The sequence below is a fragment of the Pithys albifrons genome, chromosome 8, assembly GCF_047495875.1.
Source record: "Pithys albifrons albifrons isolate INPA30051 chromosome 8, PitAlb_v1, whole genome shotgun sequence".
Taxonomy (NCBI): domain Eukaryota; kingdom Metazoa; phylum Chordata; class Aves; order Passeriformes; family Thamnophilidae; genus Pithys; species Pithys albifrons.
This window is the reverse complement of record NC_092465.1, coordinates 21,302,815-21,325,735: the sequence shown is the minus strand read 5'-3', so window position 1 is coordinate 21,325,735 and position 22,921 is coordinate 21,302,815. Positions and strand designations below refer to the sequence as shown.

The 22,921-nt window shown below is 38.3% G+C and overlaps 1 protein-coding gene across 1 annotated transcript; it reads right to left on the bottom strand.

The window, feature by feature from the left end:
• Positions 1 to 1,388: 1,388 nt before the first annotated feature.
• On the bottom strand, positions 1,389 to 22,343 carry HAT1 (histone acetyltransferase 1). Its single transcript, XM_071562445.1, has 11 exons — positions 22,274 to 22,343; positions 20,906 to 20,977; positions 18,184 to 18,259; positions 16,309 to 16,429; positions 10,781 to 10,960; positions 10,424 to 10,545; positions 9,819 to 9,923; positions 9,373 to 9,479; positions 6,664 to 6,815; positions 5,303 to 5,419; positions 1,389 to 1,788 (listed from the first exon to the last, which is right to left on the bottom strand). Exons 1-11 carry the CDS (start codon positions 22,278 to 22,280, stop codon positions 1,621 to 1,623), a joined length of 1,227 nt encoding a protein of 408 aa, XP_071418546.1. The 5' UTR covers positions 22,281 to 22,343; the 3' UTR covers positions 1,389 to 1,620.
• Positions 22,344 to 22,921: the final 578 nt, after the last annotated feature.

Sequence of the window (22,921 nt, the reverse complement as noted above, 5' to 3'; positions counted from 1 at the left end):
TTCACCACTAAAGGAACTAGAAGCACTAGCTCACCTCTTTCAACTGTGTCACCATAAAAGGGGAAAAAATTCTGGTAAGTTATGAAAAGACAAATCTGGTCTCATCACTGTATGAAAGGTTTCATTATTTGTGAATAGTGGAGAGGAAATTGTGAATAAGGAAAGTAATTTTGGGCTTTTGGCTCAGTGATTTCTAAGAGGGCAAACAGTCCATTAGACAGTGTTTCTTCTTATCAGTCCTATGGTTTCTTAAATGGCTTAAGCTTCTTTGTGAGTGGCTTCAGCCTCAGTGATGCAACAGTTCAGGGAGTGTTAGTGCAGACTTCCCCAGAAGCAGTAAAAGTATCTTGGACCTCTATGCAGAAATCAAATTTAAGCACAATTCTTCAGTTCAGCTTTCCCCCTTCTGGCTTGTCACCAACATCTGAACATGTTTAGCAAGAAACCAAAACCCCTTGCCAACCCCCAAGCCCCCAGCTTGGCCTCAAAGGCTTACTACTACAATCACAAAAGGTCTTCTAACCATTGTTTCCATTGATTAGTATAATAGATTTGGATACTACATATGAAAGACATCATACAGACAAGATATCCTAGTTCAGAAAAAATAGAATTTCTAAAAAAACTTAATAGTAAATACAAGACAAAGTTCTAAACATTTGGAAAACATCATACTCTGTCCGCACGATATCAGATGGTAGTAGAGAACTGTCGATCTACAACCTCCAGTTTTGAAAGTTGGACCCGAATTCAATTAGGACCATGAAACATGGTTAATAAATTTCAACGATCCTTATTCTGATTAAGTCCTCTAAAGTCTGAACCACCAGAAAAGATATAATTTATTTCTTTGAGGGAGGACAGACAGGATATTTAAGAATTAACCTCAAGTCTGAGAAGTAATAGATAGCAGAAGAGAATCAAGGAACTATATAAAAGGCACTTGCTTCCTACAGATTTATGTTTCTTCCACTAGTAAAAGGGCTATCGGAGTCCTTACAAAGCTTGGCTGGTTCCCCCAACTGTGAGGTATTTTCCTGAAAACAATGAACCTGAAAACTTGGGGGTTTTTAAAAGAAGATGCTCAAGGCACTTCAGAGGCTCATGTAGAATGGGTCTGTTAGCTTATGGCAGCAGGATCCACTTTCAGCGAAGGGTAAAGAGCCTGCACTCAGGAAGCACAAGGGTAAGACCACAGACTCAACCTTATAAACTGCTCATATGACATTAAACCCAGGAGTCCACAGGCCCTAAGCTGTTCAACAGGATACCAAGTAGAACAGCCTGAAGAGGATTTAGGGGATTTCTGACATTAATGTATTAACTTACTATTAAGTCTTGATGCAAAACAGAAGGGTAAAAGAAAATCCACACAACTGAAGTGGCACTGTATCTGAGAATCTACATTGTTTATTTCATCAAGAAGTGCCCCCAAACCTAAGTACAACATTTTTAGATCTACAACACAAAAATAGAAAATATTCAAAATGCACAGAAACACAAGTCACCTTTAATGTGATTAAAACGTCACATGAGATTTTTTTGCAGTTAAGTGGCAATTAAGGATGTGCTTTACAACACTGTATAGAAATCTGCAAGTTTCCTGTACAGGCAAGATCCTCATGCTTGTGCAAGTCGTTCTAGGACTCTTCGGTAATCTGAAACAAGCTGTTGGAAGCTCTCTTCTAACTGTTCACGCTGCATGTTTAGGTCTATTTGGTTCAACTGATTAGTCATCTCCTCTGGTCTTAGACACCTTCTCATCTTGGCAAGTTCTCTTTGTTTTTTCTAAGCAATCAAACAAACAGTAGTTTGAACACAACCAATAATGATCAAAAATACGGCATTTCATTATTCAATTTCAGTATCTAGTTCTTTAAGATGTCCCTAATCCCAAGAAAAGCAGTAACAGTGTTAGATCAGTCTATCTGTTCTGTTAAAGAGTCATAGTTCCTGTATTACCAATGAACTAGTGAAGTGAAAAACAGTTTCATTTTTTTTCCTTAACCAAACAGATTAGATCTAACAGTACACCAACTACTGAAGATGTATGGCATAAAAAACTTGACTGTAGAAAATCATCAGGATATTTAGTTCTACACTGACATTAATCACACTGGTGGCCCACTATTTCCCAATAGCTGACTATTAAAAATTAATTTTAAGCCTCCTGTACACATAAAAAATTTCACAAATTATTCAAGTAACAAATTACAGGGACTAGTATTAACAGAAATACAGTAAGATTATTTACAAGCATAAACATATTTGTACAGCAAGAAATGAGATCTCCTTGCCATGTCACATATGTGATATATTTACCTGTTTCTTAAAAATACGTCAAAATACTTTTTTATTTCCTTTTCTCAGATAGACCTTTATACAGGTGATACCTATTTCTGAACTACTCAGTTCTTTAGGTACTTTCCATTCTTCAGTCTTCTCTTGCTTTGTAAAAGCAGAATGTTATTCAACATTCCATTAAAAAAAAGAAAGGCATTATGTATGCCTGGCATCTTATCAATAAATCTTTGTAATGCCTATGGAATCAGAGTTAACTGAAACAACAAAATTTCACTAAACTACTTCTACCATCAGTCTCAAAATCAAACTCCTTCTGTACTCTAATTTTTCACTTATCCCTCAAAGGAATATTTGATTTCTTTCTCTGGTTGATGCTGACAGTGAGGAGGGAGGAGTGGAGACCACAGTAAACTGCAAATGAGTAAGATCAGAAAAAGTTTTATAACCTCCCACAGATTCCAGAGATAAGCAAAGTCAGTTCAGAAAAGGAGGTTCTGTACTTAAGACCTAATGAGACCTCCAGGCACATTTCTGGCCAATAATCAAGAAACCTTTCCTTGTTGAAAGGATGTCAAAAGCAGTACAGATGTTCAAGTTTTAGATTCATATTAGCTCTATCTAGACAAACTGAGTAAGATACTCAAACCATGTGATGAGTTGCCCAAATCAAAACAGAGGAGTACCTTCTGATCAAGCTTCTGTCAGCAGAAAAACTAAAACCTTATTCTAGAATTAATTCAAAGCCTACTTAATTAACAGGAATATCAATTTAGACTGTATTAGCTCTAAAAAAGGTGTCAGCTTTTAAATGCACATTACACCTCACTCTGTCCCATTAGTCCATCTCTAAGTTCCAGATTCCTGGGAAAACACAAGGTCCCTTTGCATGTTTCAAATAACCAGTTGTCTCAATATCCATTTCCCTCCAAATATACTACCAGCATATCCAGGTGCACAAGATTCTGAAAACTGCCATCAGTAACATTTTACGTGGGCAGTTTCAAGAGGATTCTTTGGGAACAAGTTATTGGGCTGGGCAGAAAAGTATATTCTGTTCAAGTAGCAAACCCAAAGTATCAGCACAGCAATGGTACTCAATGTTATGAAGAACGAAGACATGATCAAGGATACCTGTCTACCAGCACAGTCCACTAATAAGCATCAAAAGCAGTGTCTTAAAAAACGGAGAAGCCACAGTGAAACTGAACTTTCACAAGCTGCTCACCCTCTCACTACCTTAGAGTGATGTCCTGTTCACTAACATAACAAATCTTAATTTCCTGTATTAATACTACTTATAGAGAGAGCAGCATAACCTTCTGCATCAGTCATTCCTACCTAGTGGTACCATATACATAAAAGTCTCACTATTTTATGCAATCTTGTTAATGTGAAGACTTCAATGGGAATAATGTATTACATGCTTTTCCCTGAAGTTTGTGCATATTTTATCACTTCTACTGTTAGTCAGGAAATAGCTGTAAGATGCAATATCATTTTTACTAAGGTAGTGACAATTTAGAATCATTCTACATCTGTAGAGCACTACTAAAAGGAAGCTATCCTATGCTTCATGTAATAAAATGATACCAGTATTAGAGTATGCAGTAATATTCCTGATTGTTTATTAAAATTTGCTTCCCCCTTCTAAATTACTCTCTATATATTACAAGTTAATTTAACTTTATTTCTGTAAAGTTTTGAAAACAGCACCGTGACTATAATGTATTGGAAATTGTTTAAAATGAGTGTATGAGTAAGCTGTTTACTAGGTAGAACTACCATAAACAAGATGACTATTTCAGAACATGGAACTTCAAATCAGGTAAAAAAGGTGTTGGCGGCTTTAAGGATTCTTTGAATCCTCATTGAAATAACAGAAAAATTAAAAATGCAATATTCTAAAGTAGCAATATTTCCTATCTGGCAATACAAAATCTGTGCATTTATTGCATGCAAAGACTGAAGTGGAAACACCTGCTAGAAGCACCAGAATTCAAGTTGCTTACAAAATTTTGCATTTCCCCCGCAGGACTTCAGTGCTGAGTGAATGAATTGAAACCATGTAATAGTACTGTCTGCTGAAAAATCACCTTATTTGTAGTGGGCATTGAGTGAAATTTAGCAAATGAGACAAGACAGTTATGAAAGTGTATTGATTAAGGTCCTACCACTCAGCATGACATGGTGTTATCTCCAGATCAGACAAGTATCGAATCCAGTGCTGGGCTCTCATTTCTGCAAAGCCCAACATGACTACAATCGAAGTTTTGCTGTTTTGGTGTAACAGGGTAAGTGCTGCTTTAGAAAGACTTGCCAGCTAATCGAGGTACTCCTCATATTCCTTTTTCAACAGGATTTTGGTTTGCTTAGCAACTGCTTAATTGAAGAGAGTAGCTAATGTGCTGGTTATAGCAATAAACATAGATTTGTGCTCTTTTTGTACCAAGAGTCAACAACGCAAGTCATTAGCAACTATAATTTTTTAAATCTGTCTCTCAAAGGGTCAATTTATGCAACATGGACCAACTGTATGTCGATCACTTCTAGCAAGCTGTTTATTTAAGACCTAGGCCTAACAAGTAAAACAGGAATCTAAACTCTATATAGCTAGTCTGCAGTGTAAACTTATTACAGCATTTACCTCTCTTCAAATTTTGGCTTGTCTATTTAAGAGATATTTTTAATCTTTCGAGAAATTGTCAGTTTCTTCCTCTTAAACCTACCTGGGCATAATGCCACTTGTAGCTAGATAGCATAAGCTTAATAATAACCTCCTGCTGGAATTGGGCAGGAAACAGTCAGGAGCTAAATGCAGGATCTTCAGCACTGTAATGTATGAATGTTCTCTTCTGTACACGTGCCAGTCGAACACTGCATTACTAATAGTAGTTGATTGGCAACATAATTGGCATCAACTACATTTATGGAAATGAAAGTAAAATCAAATATAATTAGCCTTGAAAAAAGTATTAAATGATACTTAAGTAATATACACCTTATAGGGGCCAATCAGTCTTCTTTTAATGTCCAACCGGTAGCTCCTGGACTGTTCTGCATCACCCATATTTGTTGCACGCAATCGAAGAATTTCATAGACTCGTCTTGTGTGTTGCTAATGAACAGAAAGGAGAATAATAATCATGTCTGAATAAAGAGGTCACTCAACAGAACTCAAAGTGCAGAAATGTTGAAATATTAGAGTAATTCCTCAAATTATCAGAAGACAGTCAGAGGCATGGACAAAGCCTCTGTCATATCTAACCTCTCATCTGCTGGGTTAAATGAATAAACATTTTTCTTTTTACTTCAAAACCCCTTTCTTCTACATAGCCAGGGTTTGGTCTCTCAAAGGTGTTGCACCAGCTGTAGAGGTGCTTTAAGGACAGCAGAAAGTCCAGAAGCCAGAGCCCAAAATACTTCAAAGAAGAGAAGGACTGGAACTAGAGTGACATTAAACAATATCAAACAGTATCTACTTTGCTGATTTTAATAACCCTCTTATACCTACTGCCCTTCAAAGACCCCCTGAAGTTCTAAATATGAAAATAAAACAAAAATATTTAAAGTTTTCTGTTTACTAGGGCAGAAAATTTATTAGTAAATGGAAAAACTGAAGTGCTTTTGGTACCAGGATCAGATAGTATGACATCTGGGGAGAAAAAACCCCACATGTTGCTTCTATATTAGAATTAACTGTTGCATCTGTATGAAAGTAGAATTTAAGACCAAGTATAAACAAGGCGGTTTGTTTGCTACACTAGCATATGTTTTTACACTGTTAAAAACCTCCAAACCTGAACATCTGTCCTTTCAGGTTTAAAATATATAAGGCTGCTGACGTAGTTTCCATATACAAGCTATACCATTTTCATGAACACATTTCAATACGGTTTCACACTCCCCCTTCCCTCAAGCCTCAGTTTTTACTAAACTACATCCAAATACTTTTTTCGTTAAGCAACTCTGCCATTTCACTACCATACTCATGAGTTCAATAACTTACTGAGATTACCAGCATATTTAATTTTCAATTTAACTGTTTAGTTGCCTTAGTTTAGAGTTGCCTTAGTAGCAGCTGTTTGCCACTTCAGTGGTCTGCATTCCCAAAGCAACACTTATTGTTTACATAAATACACTTGAAGGAAATCAAAACCCATGTCAAATTCTACTACAACAACAGAATTTTTAAGTAAAAAAGGCACTTATCTAAAACCACTAGCAAGGTATCTCCAAATACATTCTAAAAAACTGTCAGATAAGCCAGAGTGTGAATTCCTGGCTCCATCTCTGAGTTAAAATTATTATTCTACTAATTTGATAAGAATAAATCCAACTACAACTGTTCTTATTTAATACCTTATTTATTTTCAATTTTTGTTGAGCTTCCGTCACCATTTCTTGACTGAAACCTTGCATTAACTTTACTGGGGAAAAGCAAAGCAAATCTTGACAGAGCTTTACAAGAACAAAGTCCCTTAGCTTCACATAGTTCTCAGATGGATCTTCAGCTAGAAAGAATAAAAAAAGCCTATCAGCATTATTTGTTTTCTCATCTTTGTAATTACAAAGAACTATGAAAAACAAAAACAGATGAAGTATTCACCAGTGTAACACCAAGGCTGTGGGTTTGATTCCTTTATGGCCATCCACTTAAGAGTTGGTCTCTGTTATCCTTGTGGGTCCCTTCCAACTCAGAATACTCTGTGATATAAACAACTGTGCTTCATTAATTGTAAGTACTGCTATCAAAGGTTTAGATGTTTGACAGCAGACATCAAGCAGGTTACAGAAACTTGTAATATTTTGTGTATGCAGTACTGTAGAGTATTATATATGATTTTATAAGTAACTGACAACATACATGTTTGATCCCATTTAACTTCTTCAGAAAAGAAGACTACTCTGTGCATAAATCTTTTCTTGTATCTTCCATCTATTCTATATTTGACAGTGATGGAACTACTAGAACAAACAACTTATGTGGGAAAAGACTGAAAATATCCTACTGTCTACAAGTAAACTAGCTGAGGGCACATATCAACCACAAGTTACAGTCTTTGTTAGCAATGAAGACAGGAAAAGGTAGAAGGACCCAAAGGACAGGATTATCCATAATTAAAAGGCTGGAAGGACCTAAGCAAAAGCTGATCACAATTTCAAGTTACTTCCACTTTGCTTAAAATGATAGCATAGCTATCAAAATTGTTATTTAAAGAAAAAAACATTGAAGTTGAGAACTAGCCTCAGTTAACATCAGCATGGTCCTATATGCATTGTTTCTATCTATGAACAACACTGTGAATGTATTTCTTTCTTCCAAGCTTGTTTAGACAGGCTCACCACAAATAAGTAGCAGGACCATGTTTTCCCCCAACACTCATCTTTCCGTGAACTAGCACTGTTGAGATTATTGCTAAACAGCTTATATCCCACCTGTGTCTTTCTTTAGTTTTGAGGAACACTTGTAAATAGTTGAAATTTGCAGTTTTGAGATGATCAAAAGCAAAAGTTACCAAGCATGAGGATAGTTAGTTTGCTATGTATTGCAGCACTGCACAACTGTATTTTGGGTTGGAGGATGCTTATGATGGTTGTATCAGTTAAAATGTTCTGTGCATGAGGAGCCTAACCTTGTATGGCAAGTCTTATAGCACTTATTCTACAAAAGAGATTGGAGAAACTGCACTAAAGTTAATCAACACAATTCCTTTGAGCTTAGTTAAGAGAAACATGAGGCAGCTTCTGTACCATAAGCACTATCAGCACACATTCTGCTTGTGTCAGAATGATAAGCAGAACAAAATATTTGTTAAAAATGTGTAACTCCAAAGTAATTTTTAATAAATCATTATTTCTTTTAAAGAAGTTTACTAGATCTTCATTTCCTCTTTTCAGAAAGGTTAAAGGCTTTATGTCACAATTTTATTATTAAATATCCTGACAGTATCAAGATTGTCCAGCTGAATTTCCCACTCAAAGAAGACAAATAATTCTGTAAGAGCCTTAAATTTCATAACTTGAGTGCCACGTAGAATACTGTAAGCTTTCTCTTGCTTCATTCCATAAAAAATTAAACTGTGTTTTAGTGCACATTACTGGTTGCTACAACCCTTCCTTTAAAGCATTAAGCCATGAACATGTCAAATGATTTATGCAGTACCATGTTAAGACTTTATTCATCCTCAGTTAAAGTTTTGCCCTATTAAAAGGAAAAAGTAAATGCATGATGTACGTGTTTTACATGATTTTCTGTAGCATTAACAAAGTTGTACTTCCTTAGGTTTCCATGGACTGGATTAAAACTAGGAGGTTTTTGTTAGGGCTATCCTGCAACTATGCATTATGAAAGTAAGCAATCTACTGTGTTTTAATTAGAACGGGGAGATTTCTCACAAAGATGAGACTGCACATAGAATTGAATGGTCAACTTGTGTTTGAGCTACATTTCTTCCTATACTAGACTTGGAACTACAGGACAGATGCCATACTTGTGGCAATTTTTAACGTTACTTTTGTTATGCACATGGACCCTTAATCCTCTCTGCCATTTCCTCAATAATCTTTTATTTTTGGGTATTTGTGCATACATCTAATACCAGAGATGCCTTCGGCCAGCAATATATGGTTCTGGAGCACAAGTTCTCTATAGACTTCCACTGTCTATAAAATTTCATCTTGCACAGTAATATTAATATGCTATCATAGTTAGATGTGGTGTACCCCCTCAAGTTTGAGTTTTGGCTAACAGGAGTAAGTTGAACAAGGAATTTGATAGGGCCTGATCTCTTGGCAAACTCAGCTCTGTGTGTGTCACAATAAAATGGCTAATTAGCTGGTAATCCCTTCGTGCTAGGGATGGAATTTTCCTGGTGTGCTGTTCTCTACTAAGTATTTAAGGAGCTACATTAGATACACTTCTGTAAACCAGGGTACTATTAATGCTGAACTGAGTGGAAGCTGGATATTCAAAAGGCTGTTTGATTCTGACAAATTAATATAAAAGTTAACGTGTGGGCTGACAACCTGTGACTCTTACAAGTTGCTTATTAAAAATTTAACACAAACCTGTTATATCAAGTACTGTAGGAGAAGACATATAGTATCTATGAACTGTTTCAAGCAGCTGAGCACCATGGCCTTCTCCTTGGAATGGGGGCAAGATCAGCATCTGGCTACAGACAAAGGAATGCATTTTCAGTTTAAATTTTGCATTTGCAAACATAATGTAAAGTCTTAAAAACAAAATGGTATTTCATTTTAGACCAAACTATGTGTAGCAACCTTAACGTTAAAATGTAATTTTTAATGGAGTCTTAAAATTGTTAAATATTCAAAAGTTGTTTGAGATTCCCTCTGCTTCAAGAAGGAAACAATAAAATAAATCAGTGCATAGACAGCTAATAATGGGGACTTTTTTAAACAAATCAACACCATTATAAACAAGTATTGGGAACTTCAGCAGTTCCCTCTTCTGAAATAAAAGGCAAGGCACGAGTTACACCGCCAATTACCTTACACGTGGCCGGGTTTTGTCTGGGTACACATAGTAATTATAGACTGTCATGTAGCCTACGGTCGCAAAGAGCGTCGCTCCATCCTTATTATACTTCTCAAATCTGCAGATAAAACAGAAAGCCAAGCAGGTCAATTACAGTCGCGCTCCCATGCAGTGTCCATTTTCTTTTCCATTCTCCAACTGAATTTTCAGTGTCAGCAAGCTACTCTGTGAGGGCCCAATGGGTACACCTGCTATGTTCTGAATGTACAATTCACTTAATTGGTGTGCAGCAACTTGGATAAATCAGACCTCTTTACAGCACTTCAGTGCACTTGCCTATTATAAAGATGAATAGGTGGCAAGTAAAAGAAAACACAGGCAAAGCTCATTTTACTGTTTAAGCCTACATTCAGGGCTCTAACGGACAACAGCATTTAATTCAGCTCTATTCTCAAGCTTTCCCAAAGCATAATGGAGGAAAACTCAAGCCTCATAAACAATGGTTTTTCTTTCCTGGGAAAAATATCATTATACTGCTCCAATAATTGGCCAGCCACAATTAAAATGCAGGCTTTGTGGAGGTAATAAGGTCCACTGTTGCTTTAGAACTGTACTTACACTAGAAAGTAGTTCCATCTTTCATCATCTACATCAATAAAGCTAGCAGTTTCAATAAACCACATCAAGAACGTCTGAAGCCTTTCATGATATTCTCGAAAGCCTGGACATGTCATGTCAGCCTAGGGAAAAAGCCAGGAGAAGTCAGGTGAAGCCTATCACAGATGCAAGAGGGAAAAAAACATGCACAACCTAATTAAATTCTCAGATATAAAAAAGCATGTTTACAACCATTAATAAATGGATAAAATGATAGTATTTACATACTATAGTAGAATCATTACAGAAAGTGGATCCTTGCATAATAAAATTGCATTTGATTGCTCAAAAGCAGAAGTTTAACTTTATTTTTCATACCTTGTATATCTGATACGTTATATCTTCACCAGCTTCCTCATTATGGATAGAATATGTGTGTAGCAGCATTCCAAAGGGCTTGAAGTTGACCTCCTTCTCCAGCAGAGACACAAAGTCATCCGTGTTTGTGCAAAAACCAGGTGGAATGATTCCTCTAATTTTACTTTCAACATCATCTGCCTGAAAATTACAAAAAGTGGCAGGATTAGTAAAAGATGAGAAAAAGATAGCATTGATTTCATTATTGTACTATAAGAAATGAATATATGAGAGAACATAAGGCCTAGCAGTAATTAGAAAAAAAAGAGAAGCATTCCAGTTGTTCAGAAGTGACCTTCCAGCAAGTAAAGGAGCTGCACTGGTGAGACTGGAAAGGTCACAATCCAGCCACTGTAAGCATCAAAAAGCTCTTGATTACAGCATAAGTTCATGAATACTATCATGTTTAGAGACAGCTACATCTGTCCAAGTTTGTCTAAGTGTTGAGAGCTATTCTGCAGCACGTAAGTGCAGCATGTTCAGAAGCTAAGACTTTCCAAACACCAATTCTCCAAGACTACGCTATGCTTTGTAGAACTCAGGTTCCCAAACAAGCAGCTTGCAAGCGGTATTAGGTGATGCAGATCTAAGTGGAGAAGAAGGGACAAAGATCAAAAATGGTAGCTCCCAACAGGAAACTGACAGCTAGCACACTCTTACATTCTTATGTCCTTCTGCTTGAAATGCCTATCTATAGGATCAGCTGCAAAACACATTACAAACTCAGACAAACACATCCCACATCCTAATAAAAGACAGTTTTTAAAACAAAGTTTGACCTAATATAGTACAATTTAAGAATACTGTCAGCAAATCTGACCTGTAGTCTAACATACTGTGGAAGATAAAATATTCTGACATCAAAATTTAATTCAGAGACTACTCTTTTCAGATAACCAAAGTGAAAGTTAGAGACCATCAGCTGAGCAGGCTTCATAATCCTTTTCAGACCCCCAGAAGACCACTTGATTGAATACATTTACTACTTCTTTTTAACCATGAATATTTGATGAAGTTTCACAATAACGTATTAATGCTTCTCACCAGGCAATAAAACTTAATGAATTGGTCTCAACTTAACAAAACCGTATTCCTCAATACAATCTCTAAAAGCCTGACATTACATTCAACAAAATGAGCTTACATTCAATTCAAACTTTCCTCTAGACAATGAATCCAGGTTTTCACTTAATGGAGTTTGCCGTGAGTTCAGCTGTAATGTTTGTATTGTATCTATTTCCACAAGGACGGACACAAGAACACTTTGTGTTAACTTACTAAGCAGCTCTTTCACACCGTTTACATGCATGATGGGTATTAGTTCAAACCCAAGACCCTTGTTACTTAGCATTCAAAACAGGGAAATTAAGATGCTTAGAACAAAATACACTACAAAAGGCTAATACAACATGCTACTAATTCCTGTCCTTTCAACCACAGGCCCTTAAGTAGAAGCAATGCACCTGCAAATGAATAGCACTTTATCATTCAGTTAATTTTTATTGTAGAGAAAGATGGATTTAGTTCAGTACAAACAAGTTTTATTCTTAATGGTTTGGTACTACCAACATTTATATTTATATTTGGAGAGAGAGCTATTAAGCTGTTAAAATACAGCTCTACAATACTTGCTCTAAGAACCAAGTTAAAACATGTACAGTCTTTACATCCATTTCATTCTCAAAACAAAGATAATTTATTGGAGCCTTTACTACTCTTCATAGACCAGTGTTAACGAAACCATATTCTCTTTACACTTACTGATGTGTGCAACACAAAATCAGCCATTTCTTCAGAATCAATGAATTACAATAAAAAATGTATTTGTAGGGAATACATTTTAAAAATGCTTTTTAAACTGTGCAAATGCATTGTTTACATAGACATTAAGACTGCACTGCTTACAGAGCTTTAGAAAACCACAACTAAGAATCCACAGTGACTCATTTTATATAGCTGAAATAGGAGTGTAAAAATAATCTAGAATTAAAACAATACTTCCAAGCATCAGTTCAGTCTCTCAGACTATGTGGAAACTATGTAGAAAAGGTGAATACACAGTATGAAGTACTATATAAATAATGTTTAAGTAATTTTCTCCTCCTCACATTTTAAAGTTCCTTTGTTAGTGGTAATAAGGAAGCCAAACTTTCACCGGCTAAAAGCCTGTAAGGTAACACATCCATCACTGGCTGCCACCAGAGAAAAGTCTTATTTTCAATAAAATAGAAAGAATTAAAACATGACAGAGGCTTAGCATATAAAGTACTAGATAATACTTCCTGGTTTTATATAACTACAACATGTTGTCACTTACCCCTGAAAATTCCCTCCCCTTGAAACAGGATCTGACATAATTTCAGAAAAGAAAATATGATCTTTAGTTACTTTTAGGATTGGCGGGATTTCTCTCTCTTACAGAGCAAATCCCAGAATTCTCAGTTTGAGCAGTGGCAGAAGTTTAAGTTATCCAGTTTTCAGTTATTAAGTCCTGGAATACTGTAATCTTGATGTATCAACAACCTAAAAAATAATTTGTTTCACTAATACCTGTAATTTTTAACAGAAACATGAATTACTTACTTAGTAGGCCCTTTCCAAACTCTTCTGAGGTGCTCATAATCCAAAGAAGCTACCAAAATTTGTTTACTGCCTTCCCTCATGTATTTCTTTGATATTGTTGAGAGGTTCATTTCTTTTATCAGAGCAAGGCACTCGTATCTTACCAACAGGAATGGATGCACACAATGACACACGAACTTCTCTCCAGAAAAACAATCCTGTTGACTGTAACAGCAACGTTTAACACAGGCAAAGCCACTTACAATGAAGCCTGCAAAACTCTGAAACTTCTGGTTCATGGAAGCACTGTCTGTAATGTATTACCTTCATAGTCAAAATTATGTGAGGTGATGACAGGGAATTTGGAATAGGCTGGTAACTACACTTGATTTGTAGTAGGACTGCTTAAGTGGGTAATGTCTTTGTCTATTGCATTTGACTCTGGATAATTCTAGTACAGAGATTATTCTTGTACTAACAGGCAGCTATGACATTTGTATACCATGTAGATGCTGTTTCAAAGTGACTTAATTTAAAATAATTACAGAAGCATATTTAACAGCTGAATTTCTCTAATAAAGATAGGCATGTATTTCAGTGGGGAGCAATGGAGTGATCACCAGCATTATATATAAAAAAAAAGAAAAATAAGCCAAACATTAAAATAACATTTTTTCATTAACTTTTGTATAAAGCAAATGTACAGACTAGCTGCAAAGCAAGATAGAGAGTTTAGTGAAATAGTTCCCCCCGTCATAAAACACAGATGAAAAGGAAAACACTGTAACAGCTGAAAATCTCAAACCAGCAATTCAGAGGTCAATGCTATTAATATTTACACTAGAAAAAAAGCAGCTTCTCTTCAGATATTTGAAAGAAACAACTCCATCCAAGCGAAAATTCTGTCTATTTTCATTAAATGAAGTGCCAGCTTCTGTTCAAAACAAGATCATACTTTGCTGAGCCTTCCTCAATATCATCTCCTCAAAGAAGGACCTAAGTCACGTTAAGACGCACAAATATGACCAGAGTTCTGGCTCTTGGCATTTCAGGATTGTATTTTCCCTCATGTTCAAAAATATCCTTGAGAAAAAAAATAGTAGTATTGGGATAAGTATTTCTATAAGTTTCTGGGAGGGATAGCAGCAGCTGCTTTAGCTAACCAAACTCTGCATCACAGAGTAAACCCACATGCTGTTGAATGGGCTTGTATGGGTATTTAGATACAAAACACTAAGCTGTGAGTAACTGTGTGGAGAATTAAAGCCAATCTCTTCCTTGCAACCAGTTATGTTAAAGGTAGAAACTGCTGTCCTTTCCTAAACACTATTCACAGCAGAGATTACCTGTCACACATGGTGGATAGTCTGCATCTTAGTGTAATTATCCTCAAGGAGGAGAGATCAGCAAACAAACAGTTAACTTAGAAAAATAAATGTTAATATGCATTCAAATTAACATCCTGCTGTAATGACAGCTTATGTTTTAATCTCTGCAAATGCATTCATATCTTAAGGTGATAATGGTAACTACAAATGCAGAACAAGATTGATTACAGCCATGTCTTTTTTTTCTACATAAGTTTAGATACAGCAATATGAGCAGCCTGTTTGTATGTACAGTGTCAATAACACCAAGGAAAGCACAGGGGAAGTGACCACATTTTTCCCATTCAGTCAAAACCTGTAAATGTTCTGGAATGTGAACAAAAGCCTTACTCAAAAAGATCCGCTTTATTGTCCTCATCTCAATCCCTGAAGCAATTGGAGAAATAATTCAGTATAGGGAAGAGGGTTTGAAAAAAGCAACCATTCTGAGCAATCAAAAAAAGCTGCAGTGTGCTTCAGGCAAGACAGATCTTGTTTACCTTGCTTGTACCCCCATAAAAGTAAAGAGGGTTTGCCATTTGTACAGAAAATAGACTGTGAGTAAAAAGGTGCTATGGGTGTGGATTCCTGTTGTTGACACAATTTTGAAATTACACCGGCGAGAGGTTGGACCATTTGATTTTAATATGTTTATTACACTGCCAACAGCTCTCCTTTTCCCCTTAATTCCAAAAACCTTCTTAAGAAGAACATGATCTTACACTCCTAAAGTATGTTGCTTTAGCTTTGAAAGTATTTCAGACATGTCCAGGCACTTGGTCTGTTGAACTAAGTATATTCTAACACCCCTTGAGAACAAGGAAGGACAAATCTTTAAAATTCAATTAACAAAGTCATTCCAATGTATTTCTCCCTTTACAATAGGCCTCTCTTTGCAATTATTGAAACACCAATGAATTTGAAATTAGTAACTCAAATACAGCTTGAAGTCATATTCTGAGAGCACATAGCAGGACAGAAAAAAATCTTTTCTAGAAGTGTTCTGTAAACTCAGAAAAATAGAAAATAAAAAACCCAAATTTTGCATGTAATTGTATCTCATAGTCCTCTAAGATGTAAATCACGCAGGACACCTGTCCACAAGGTTATAATCTCTTTTCTGCCTTACTTGTTCTCTACATTTAAAGATACACAGTCAAGTAGACTGTCTCATGAAGCGCTTACAGAAATGTCCTTTTCCTTCTTACTGAATTCTCTCCAACATAAAGCCCACTAATGCTAGTCCTCCTCCTGGACTCATCTAACATGAAAACAGAGACTTGCCAAGGTGAGGGTTTTCTGTGGAACCAGCTTTGGTATTAGCACTTTATGTCTGACTGTACTGTGTGACACAATTTTGATGGCACTGGAGTCAAAGAAGGGGAAAACGTACAGATGAAGCCCAAGGCCTTGTTCAGCTTAGCAACAAGGGAAGCTGTTCTTGTTTCCTTTTAAGGTAGATCATGTTTAGGTCGGATATTAGCAAACCTAGAATTCCTGTTCATACCCAAGTCAATCCTTTAAACGTTATTTTAAAGACAGAAGCAGACCTGCACTTACCTCCACACAGTCAAACTTTTCACTGACTTTGGATGTATATTCAACGCGGAAAAACGTTGACAGGTTACCAGCCGTGTAGTACAGAAGGATCTTCAGTCCCTTGTAGCCAAAAGCAACTTCACTGAGAAAGCAGAAAAGAACAATCAGAACTCTACACACAGCAAAATATTCACATCACAGTGTGTTCATCTCATTTGGAGTTCACATCATCTGTCACAGTAAGGTACAGTAAGCTTCCCAAGAGGAAAAGGGAATCAAACTGGATGTGCGCTTTCCAGACAGAGATAAAGCCTTACACTATTTCTACTATTTTGCTCCTCTAGTGGAGAAATAGAACATGTTTCTGAACTCAGTAAGGCAATGTCTGTGCCCTTACTGTAACAGCTCAAGAGAGAATACCTGAAATAGCTAATACTATGTTCAAGTTTTTTTAAATAGCTTGAATTCATTAACAGTATTCATATTAATTGATCAATAATATTTTTTAAAATAGTGTAGTACTTTGGAATAAACTCCTGCAATTTATACTGTATAAAACACAAACAATCTGACACAGCAACATGTGAACAGTTTTTGGTTGACATTTCCTATTAGTTACCCAATGTCAACAGAACTGAGCAAATTCAGTTTAAAAAAAAGTTATAAAAGCCTTTTCTACACTTTGAAAGTATGAGTTGCCTGAACACAAACCCTATATTCTCATGAAGCACAGAGAACTCCTTTTCTGACACAAATCTGCAGAAAATAGTAATGTTCACACAGTAAAAGGCATTTTTTTTATTTGAAAGCAAAGTTGTATTTCTCTTTTACTGGGACTTTTCTCTTATGGTAGCACATTCTTAATTTAAAACTTGAAATATAAGTGTCAGAATAAGATTTTTGATGTTAGTTATATTAACACATTGGAGAGTTCTCCCATTACTAGAATTATTGTCAATAATAGCTGCAGTAGATGTATAAGACTGTAACTAATTTACTACAATTAATATATGTAGTTCATACTAACTGGAGTACTTAGAATGTTTTTAAAAGGAAATGGAAATTAAGAAACCTAACTAGTTCAAGAAGTCCACAGAAACATGCACCTGGATTTTCCTTAGTAGTTGTTTGGGTTTTGTGCTGTTGTTTTTGAACTGCAGCCAGATTGTTGACTATCACTCTACTAGAAAGATTAAATGACACTTCAGCACCAGGGACAGAGCAGCGAACTTCCTCCCCCCCACACTAATTATAACTTCCCCCCAACACCAATTATAACTTCTCCCCAACACTAATTATAACTTCCCCCCAACACTAATAAAATCAGTATACTTGAAATAAACAATACTTTTCTACTGTGACTTCAGTAAAGACTCTGACACCATTTCTAAAGCACTCTCCTGCTCAAGGTCTGGACAGTAGCACAGTTCATGGGGTAACACACTGTGCCCAGCCCATCCCACAGAGCGGTGGGGAATGGAGTTCCATCCAGCCGGCAGCCCATCACAAGCTGTGTTCCCCTGGGCGGTGCTGGGGCCAGTCCTGCTTCACATCCTCATCAATGACCTGAACGAGGGGATCAGGTGCTCCCTCCATGGTCTGCAGACAGCACCAAGCTGGGGGGAAGTTGACCTGCTGGACTCAGGTCCCAACAACCCCATGAGTGTGACAGACTTGGGGAAGAGGAGCCAGGAGGCTGCGCTGCGGAAAAGGACCGGGGGGTGCAGGTCAGCACCGACAGCATCCTGGCCTGCACCAGGAACAGTGTGGCCAGCAGCACCAGGGCAGGGACTGGCTCCCTATACTTGGTACAGCAGAATTTCTTTGTTTTCTAACAATCTGAAAGCAACTTTTCCCTTCTGGACTTATTAATGTGATGCTGGAAACATAACTTACTCATCTCCAAACACTTGATGGCTATACTCTGGATTAAATGTTGTGTTGTCATCCTCCAAATCCTCAGGAAAGCGAACTGAGGGGAAAAAAAAGAGCATGACTAAGTAATCAGCTTTGGTTTGTTTATCCACAGATGCCCTCGTGTATCCTTCCACTATAGACAACTTCAATTAAGAAACTATCCATGTTAGGCTGGTGTACAAATGAAATAAAGACATCTTGTACAGTTTAGGTGAATGTTACTTGATCTATCAAATCACTGATCAGAATAAAACTGAGCCATTGACACAGATGCACACAGGTATATATTTCATGCATGTATCTCCTGCATATTTCTGCCTTAACTTCATCCTGAACATACAAGGACACTGCCCAGCTGGCCATTTCCACAATAAGCACATCAATCAAGTACTCAAAGTTGCCTTCTCTTTCTGTCATTCTTTTCCTAGATGCATGTGAGAACAGCTCATTGTAGAGGATTTTCACGGACTGGTGACTGCAAAGAAATGTTTATGTGCATTTATATTCATGTCAAAATTTTTGATAATCAGCAAGGATACATACAAACCAGCTGCAACAATATAGAGTGGTACTTGTATCAATATTCCAAAACACTTATTGATTTTCTTTTTGCTTCCCGATTCTTTACTTTTCTTTAAAGTCCAGTATTACACAAGGCTTTTTCAGATAATGTAAAAACATTCACTGTAACAGCATCCATTCAAACTCAGTAACTTACTGAACAACATTTTATTCATGCTTATGGAATTACAGCAGTTGCTCCACAGCAATTCTGTCAGAAGTTTTCCATCATTAAATACATGATTTGGTATTAATGGATGAAATTAGAGATTAAAGCAGGATTTTCTAGGAAAAAAATTTAAAATACTGAGAAACTTGATTCTAAACATTTTCTATTTACAGTTAAAAAACAGCCCAGATTTGAAAGGGCTGTAACTCTTAACTCAGGCATTAAAGATACAGTTCAGCCACACTAACAAGGTATAGGTAGCTCAAACAACTGTTACTCATGTTCAGTGTTGAATGAGTTGATATGACATTAGGCTGAGTACGCAGTGCTGTAAGAAGAAATATTGCCATCAAAAGCCTCTTTTTTAAAGCATCTGCAATACTGAACCACAGCTTCATTGCTGCTTTACTGCAGTAAAAGCAGAGAAAAATATTTTTCTGATAATAGTAGAAAGGAATTATTCGAAGAGAAAAATGTGAATGGAGAGTGTCCAAGTGACAGGATAAAAGTCTGACCCTCTCAAAAGCAAAGGAGATGGTTGCTCTTGTCTTCAAAGGTTTAATTCAGAGAGCAAGAGACTTGAGGCAAAGTAACAACTGTTACAAAAAGCAAACAAAGAAGAAACAAACCAAAAACCAAAGAACAATTCTCAGAAGAAATCAGGACCCTGAAGATGAAAATCTATGACTGCCTTATATCCTATGAAAAATACATGTTTTGTTTGGCTTTTTTTAAATGGTACTACTTAGTAGCATCTCATCTTTTCCTTTTAATATAATTTGTATGTGGAATATCTAAACTCCCTGAAAGAAAGAAAAGGCAAAAAATTTTAACTGAAATGGGCAGTGGGCACCTTAATTAAGAAGCTGACATAGTTAGCTCTTGGATTTCTAGACAAAATTCACTTAGATGTCATTATCTCTCATTCTTTATTTTGGTTTTAGAAAGGTGGAAGAGAAAAATCAAACATTTGATCTAGTAATAAAATTATTGTTTGAAATCATATGTTTCAGAGGAAGAGAAATATTCACAATTGCAGTGGCTGAAAAACTTCAGTATTTTGCTTAGGACATTTTGGCTCACAAGCCAGAGGTGATTGGGTATTAAAATGCCACTAAACTATACACAACAGATTGCTAAGAGTAGTTCTGAAAAGTGCTTAAGAGACTCATTACTTTAACTTTCTTAATAAATTATAGTACATGTACTGCTAAAGGGAACAAACTGCTGAGGGGCTCTAAAGACTAAAAATTAGACAGATATTTCTTATTCTTCAAGTTATTACAGCTGGATGTAAGTTTAAGATACAAGCAAGTCCATCAAGAGCTCTGTAATTCCAACTGTATTCCAAGCAAATTAGCTAGAGAGAACAATAAACAGTTCCTGAAACACTGGTATTTTTCCTAATCAAATTTTAAACAAATTTCACAAAAAAAGTCTTGTGTAATCCGGATGTTGGGAGGGAAGTGCAACAAAAACCCCAACCCAACCACACTTTCCATTCTTTACTTGCTTTTAACTTTCTTCCCCCCATCGAAGAAAGAGGAAAGGGAAAGATGTTAAAAATGTGTAATTGGATATTTGTAGCCTTAAAGAAATGAGTTCTGTTGCTTGGTCACCGTGAAGTCAACACATACTTAGGACTACACCATGTCATACAAATTGTAGAAGAAAAGCAAAACTCAAGAATATAACAAATACTTCAAGAAAATAAGATGATGTAATTCCAGTGCACTCTGGTAACTTGCTGATAGCATTGCCATGCAGAGACAGGACTGAATGTCTATAGCTGTATTTTAATTCTAGTAGTTTCCACAAAACTAGACCATGTATTTTTCTTCTTGAGTTGTATAGTCACATTAAGACCACACATTTATACCTGGGTGGATTTAAGTGTAAGGAAGTTTCCTAGGAAGGTACTAAAACACTCCAGTATCAACTGTACAGTATTTAAAAAGTGACATTACCTACCCAGCTTCAGCTGAATGGCTTCATTTGTATTACACTTGTATTCAGCCAGCTTCTTCTCCATAGCAGTAAGTCCTAAAGAAAAAGTTGGGTTTCTTAAGATTCAAGGTGTCCAATCTGGGTGTCACTATTACTCACAGACCATATCAGATAAAGGGTTGTAAAATCAGAAAACACACAACACAAGACCACCAAACCAGACAGATTTAAAAACAGCTAAAATATGCTACAACGTGTTAATGTGGAGATTATATTCTTCTCAACCACCTCTCTGGAGCTAGAAAGAAGTAGAAAACAGGTAAGCATCTTTCTTTTTTTTTTCTGAAAATTAAAGGCAGTACCACAAAATTACTAAGCGTTATAAGTTATTACCAATTAAACATATATTTTTAAAAGTAAGTAAGAAAATACAAATTCAGTATAACATGTTATTTACAAGAAATATGTTATGTCAGGACATTTCAATGTCTGCATTATGTCATTTTCATAAGCAGGTGTTCATGAACTTCACTGGCATGTACCCCATCAGCAATTATTTAGCTACCACTGCTCTTCCAGAGCAGATGGGGGGAAAAAACCCAAAAAAACCTGCATTCGGTGTTTTATCCAAAGCTGAAGCCAGCACAGAACGCACATTTCACTTATTGTATTTTCCAAGTGCTTTACAAATATAGTCCCCCTTCACTCCAGAAAATCACCAGAAAATTCCCATACATATAACTTCAGTCAGCGAAGAAAAATCAGTGTCGGGTTTTTAATTCCTGCCCACCCCCAGCAAGCTCGTGGACATAAGACACACTCTGGCTTGGGGCTCCTGAGCGAGGGGGTTGCGAACCCGAGGACGCCCCGCGGCAGCAACGGCGGTGGCACAACCAGGGCAGAGACACGGCCGGGGAGGAGGGCAGAGACACGGCCGGGGGGGAGGGCAGAGACACGGCCGGGGGGGAGGGCAGAGACACGGCCGGGGGGGAGGGCAGAGACACGGCCGGGGGGGAGGGCAGAGACACGGCCGGGGGGGAGGGCAGAGACACGGCCAGGAGGGGAACAGAGACAGGGGCGGCGCAGGAGCAGCCACGCTCTCCTCCCTCACATCCCATTCCCAGCCCGCTCGCGTTCACCGCGGCCCGACCCCTGCCCGGCCCCGGTCTCGCCCCCGGCCCCGGTCTCGCCCCCGGCCCCGGTCTCGCCCCCGGCCCCGGTCTCGCCCCCGGCCCCGGTCTCGCCCCCGGCCCCGGTCTCGCCCCCGGCCCCGGTCTCGCCCCCGGCCCCGGTCTCGCCCCCGGCCCCGGTCTCGCCCCCGGCCCCGGTCTCGCCCCCGGCCCCGGGCGCTCCCCTCGGTCCCACTCCGAGCCGGGCCCGTTCCGGCCTCACCCGCCATGTCGGAGCCGCCCGCGCGGAGCGAGACAACCCGCGCGCCGGAACTGAGCGCACTTCCGCTTCCGCCCGCCGAAACCCAACGTGGAGCCAATGGCAGCGCCGTTGGGCGCGCGCAGCCCACGCGCATGCCCAGCGGCGCCTCGAGCCCCGCGCTCCGTCGCCCGCGTGCCCGGCCCCGCCCCTCCCCAGGGAACGCGCATGCGCAGTGCTGGCGGCGCGGGCGCGCACGTGCGGCGGCCCGGGCGGAGCGGGAACGGCGCCCGCGGGGCGACACCGAGCGGCGGTCCCGGTGCGGCAACACACCCCGGGGCCCTCCCCGCTGTCCGCACGCACCCCGGGGCCCTCCCCGCTGTCCGCACGCACACATCACGGGGCTCTCCACACTCTCCATACGCACACGCCCCGGGGCTCAGCGTCGCAGGGCGCCTCGGCCCAGCAAACAACCACAGCTTTAGCGCTAGTGAAAAAAACCCGTATTCTGAAACACTTGTTACAGCCAATGTGTAAAGGGTATTTCTGCCATTTTCTTTCAAGAGGCTGGTTTTTGATGTGCATTGTTACTCTTTGTGCTGGTTTGGGCTGCTGTTGAATTTTCTGCTTTTGAGGCTGTGTTTTTGGATTTGTGCTGAACACGGGGTGGAT

Coding starts and splice junctions, on each gene's coding strand:
- HAT1 (XM_071562445.1), bottom strand. Junction 10,961..16,308: donor AAAAGTTTGACTGTGTGGAG/GTAAGTGCAGGT, acceptor TGTAATTTTCAG/GCAGATGATGTTGAAAGTAA. Junction 10,546..10,780: donor TAACGTATCAGATATACAAG/GTATGAAAAATA, acceptor CTTTTTCCCTAG/GCTGACATGACATGTCCAGG.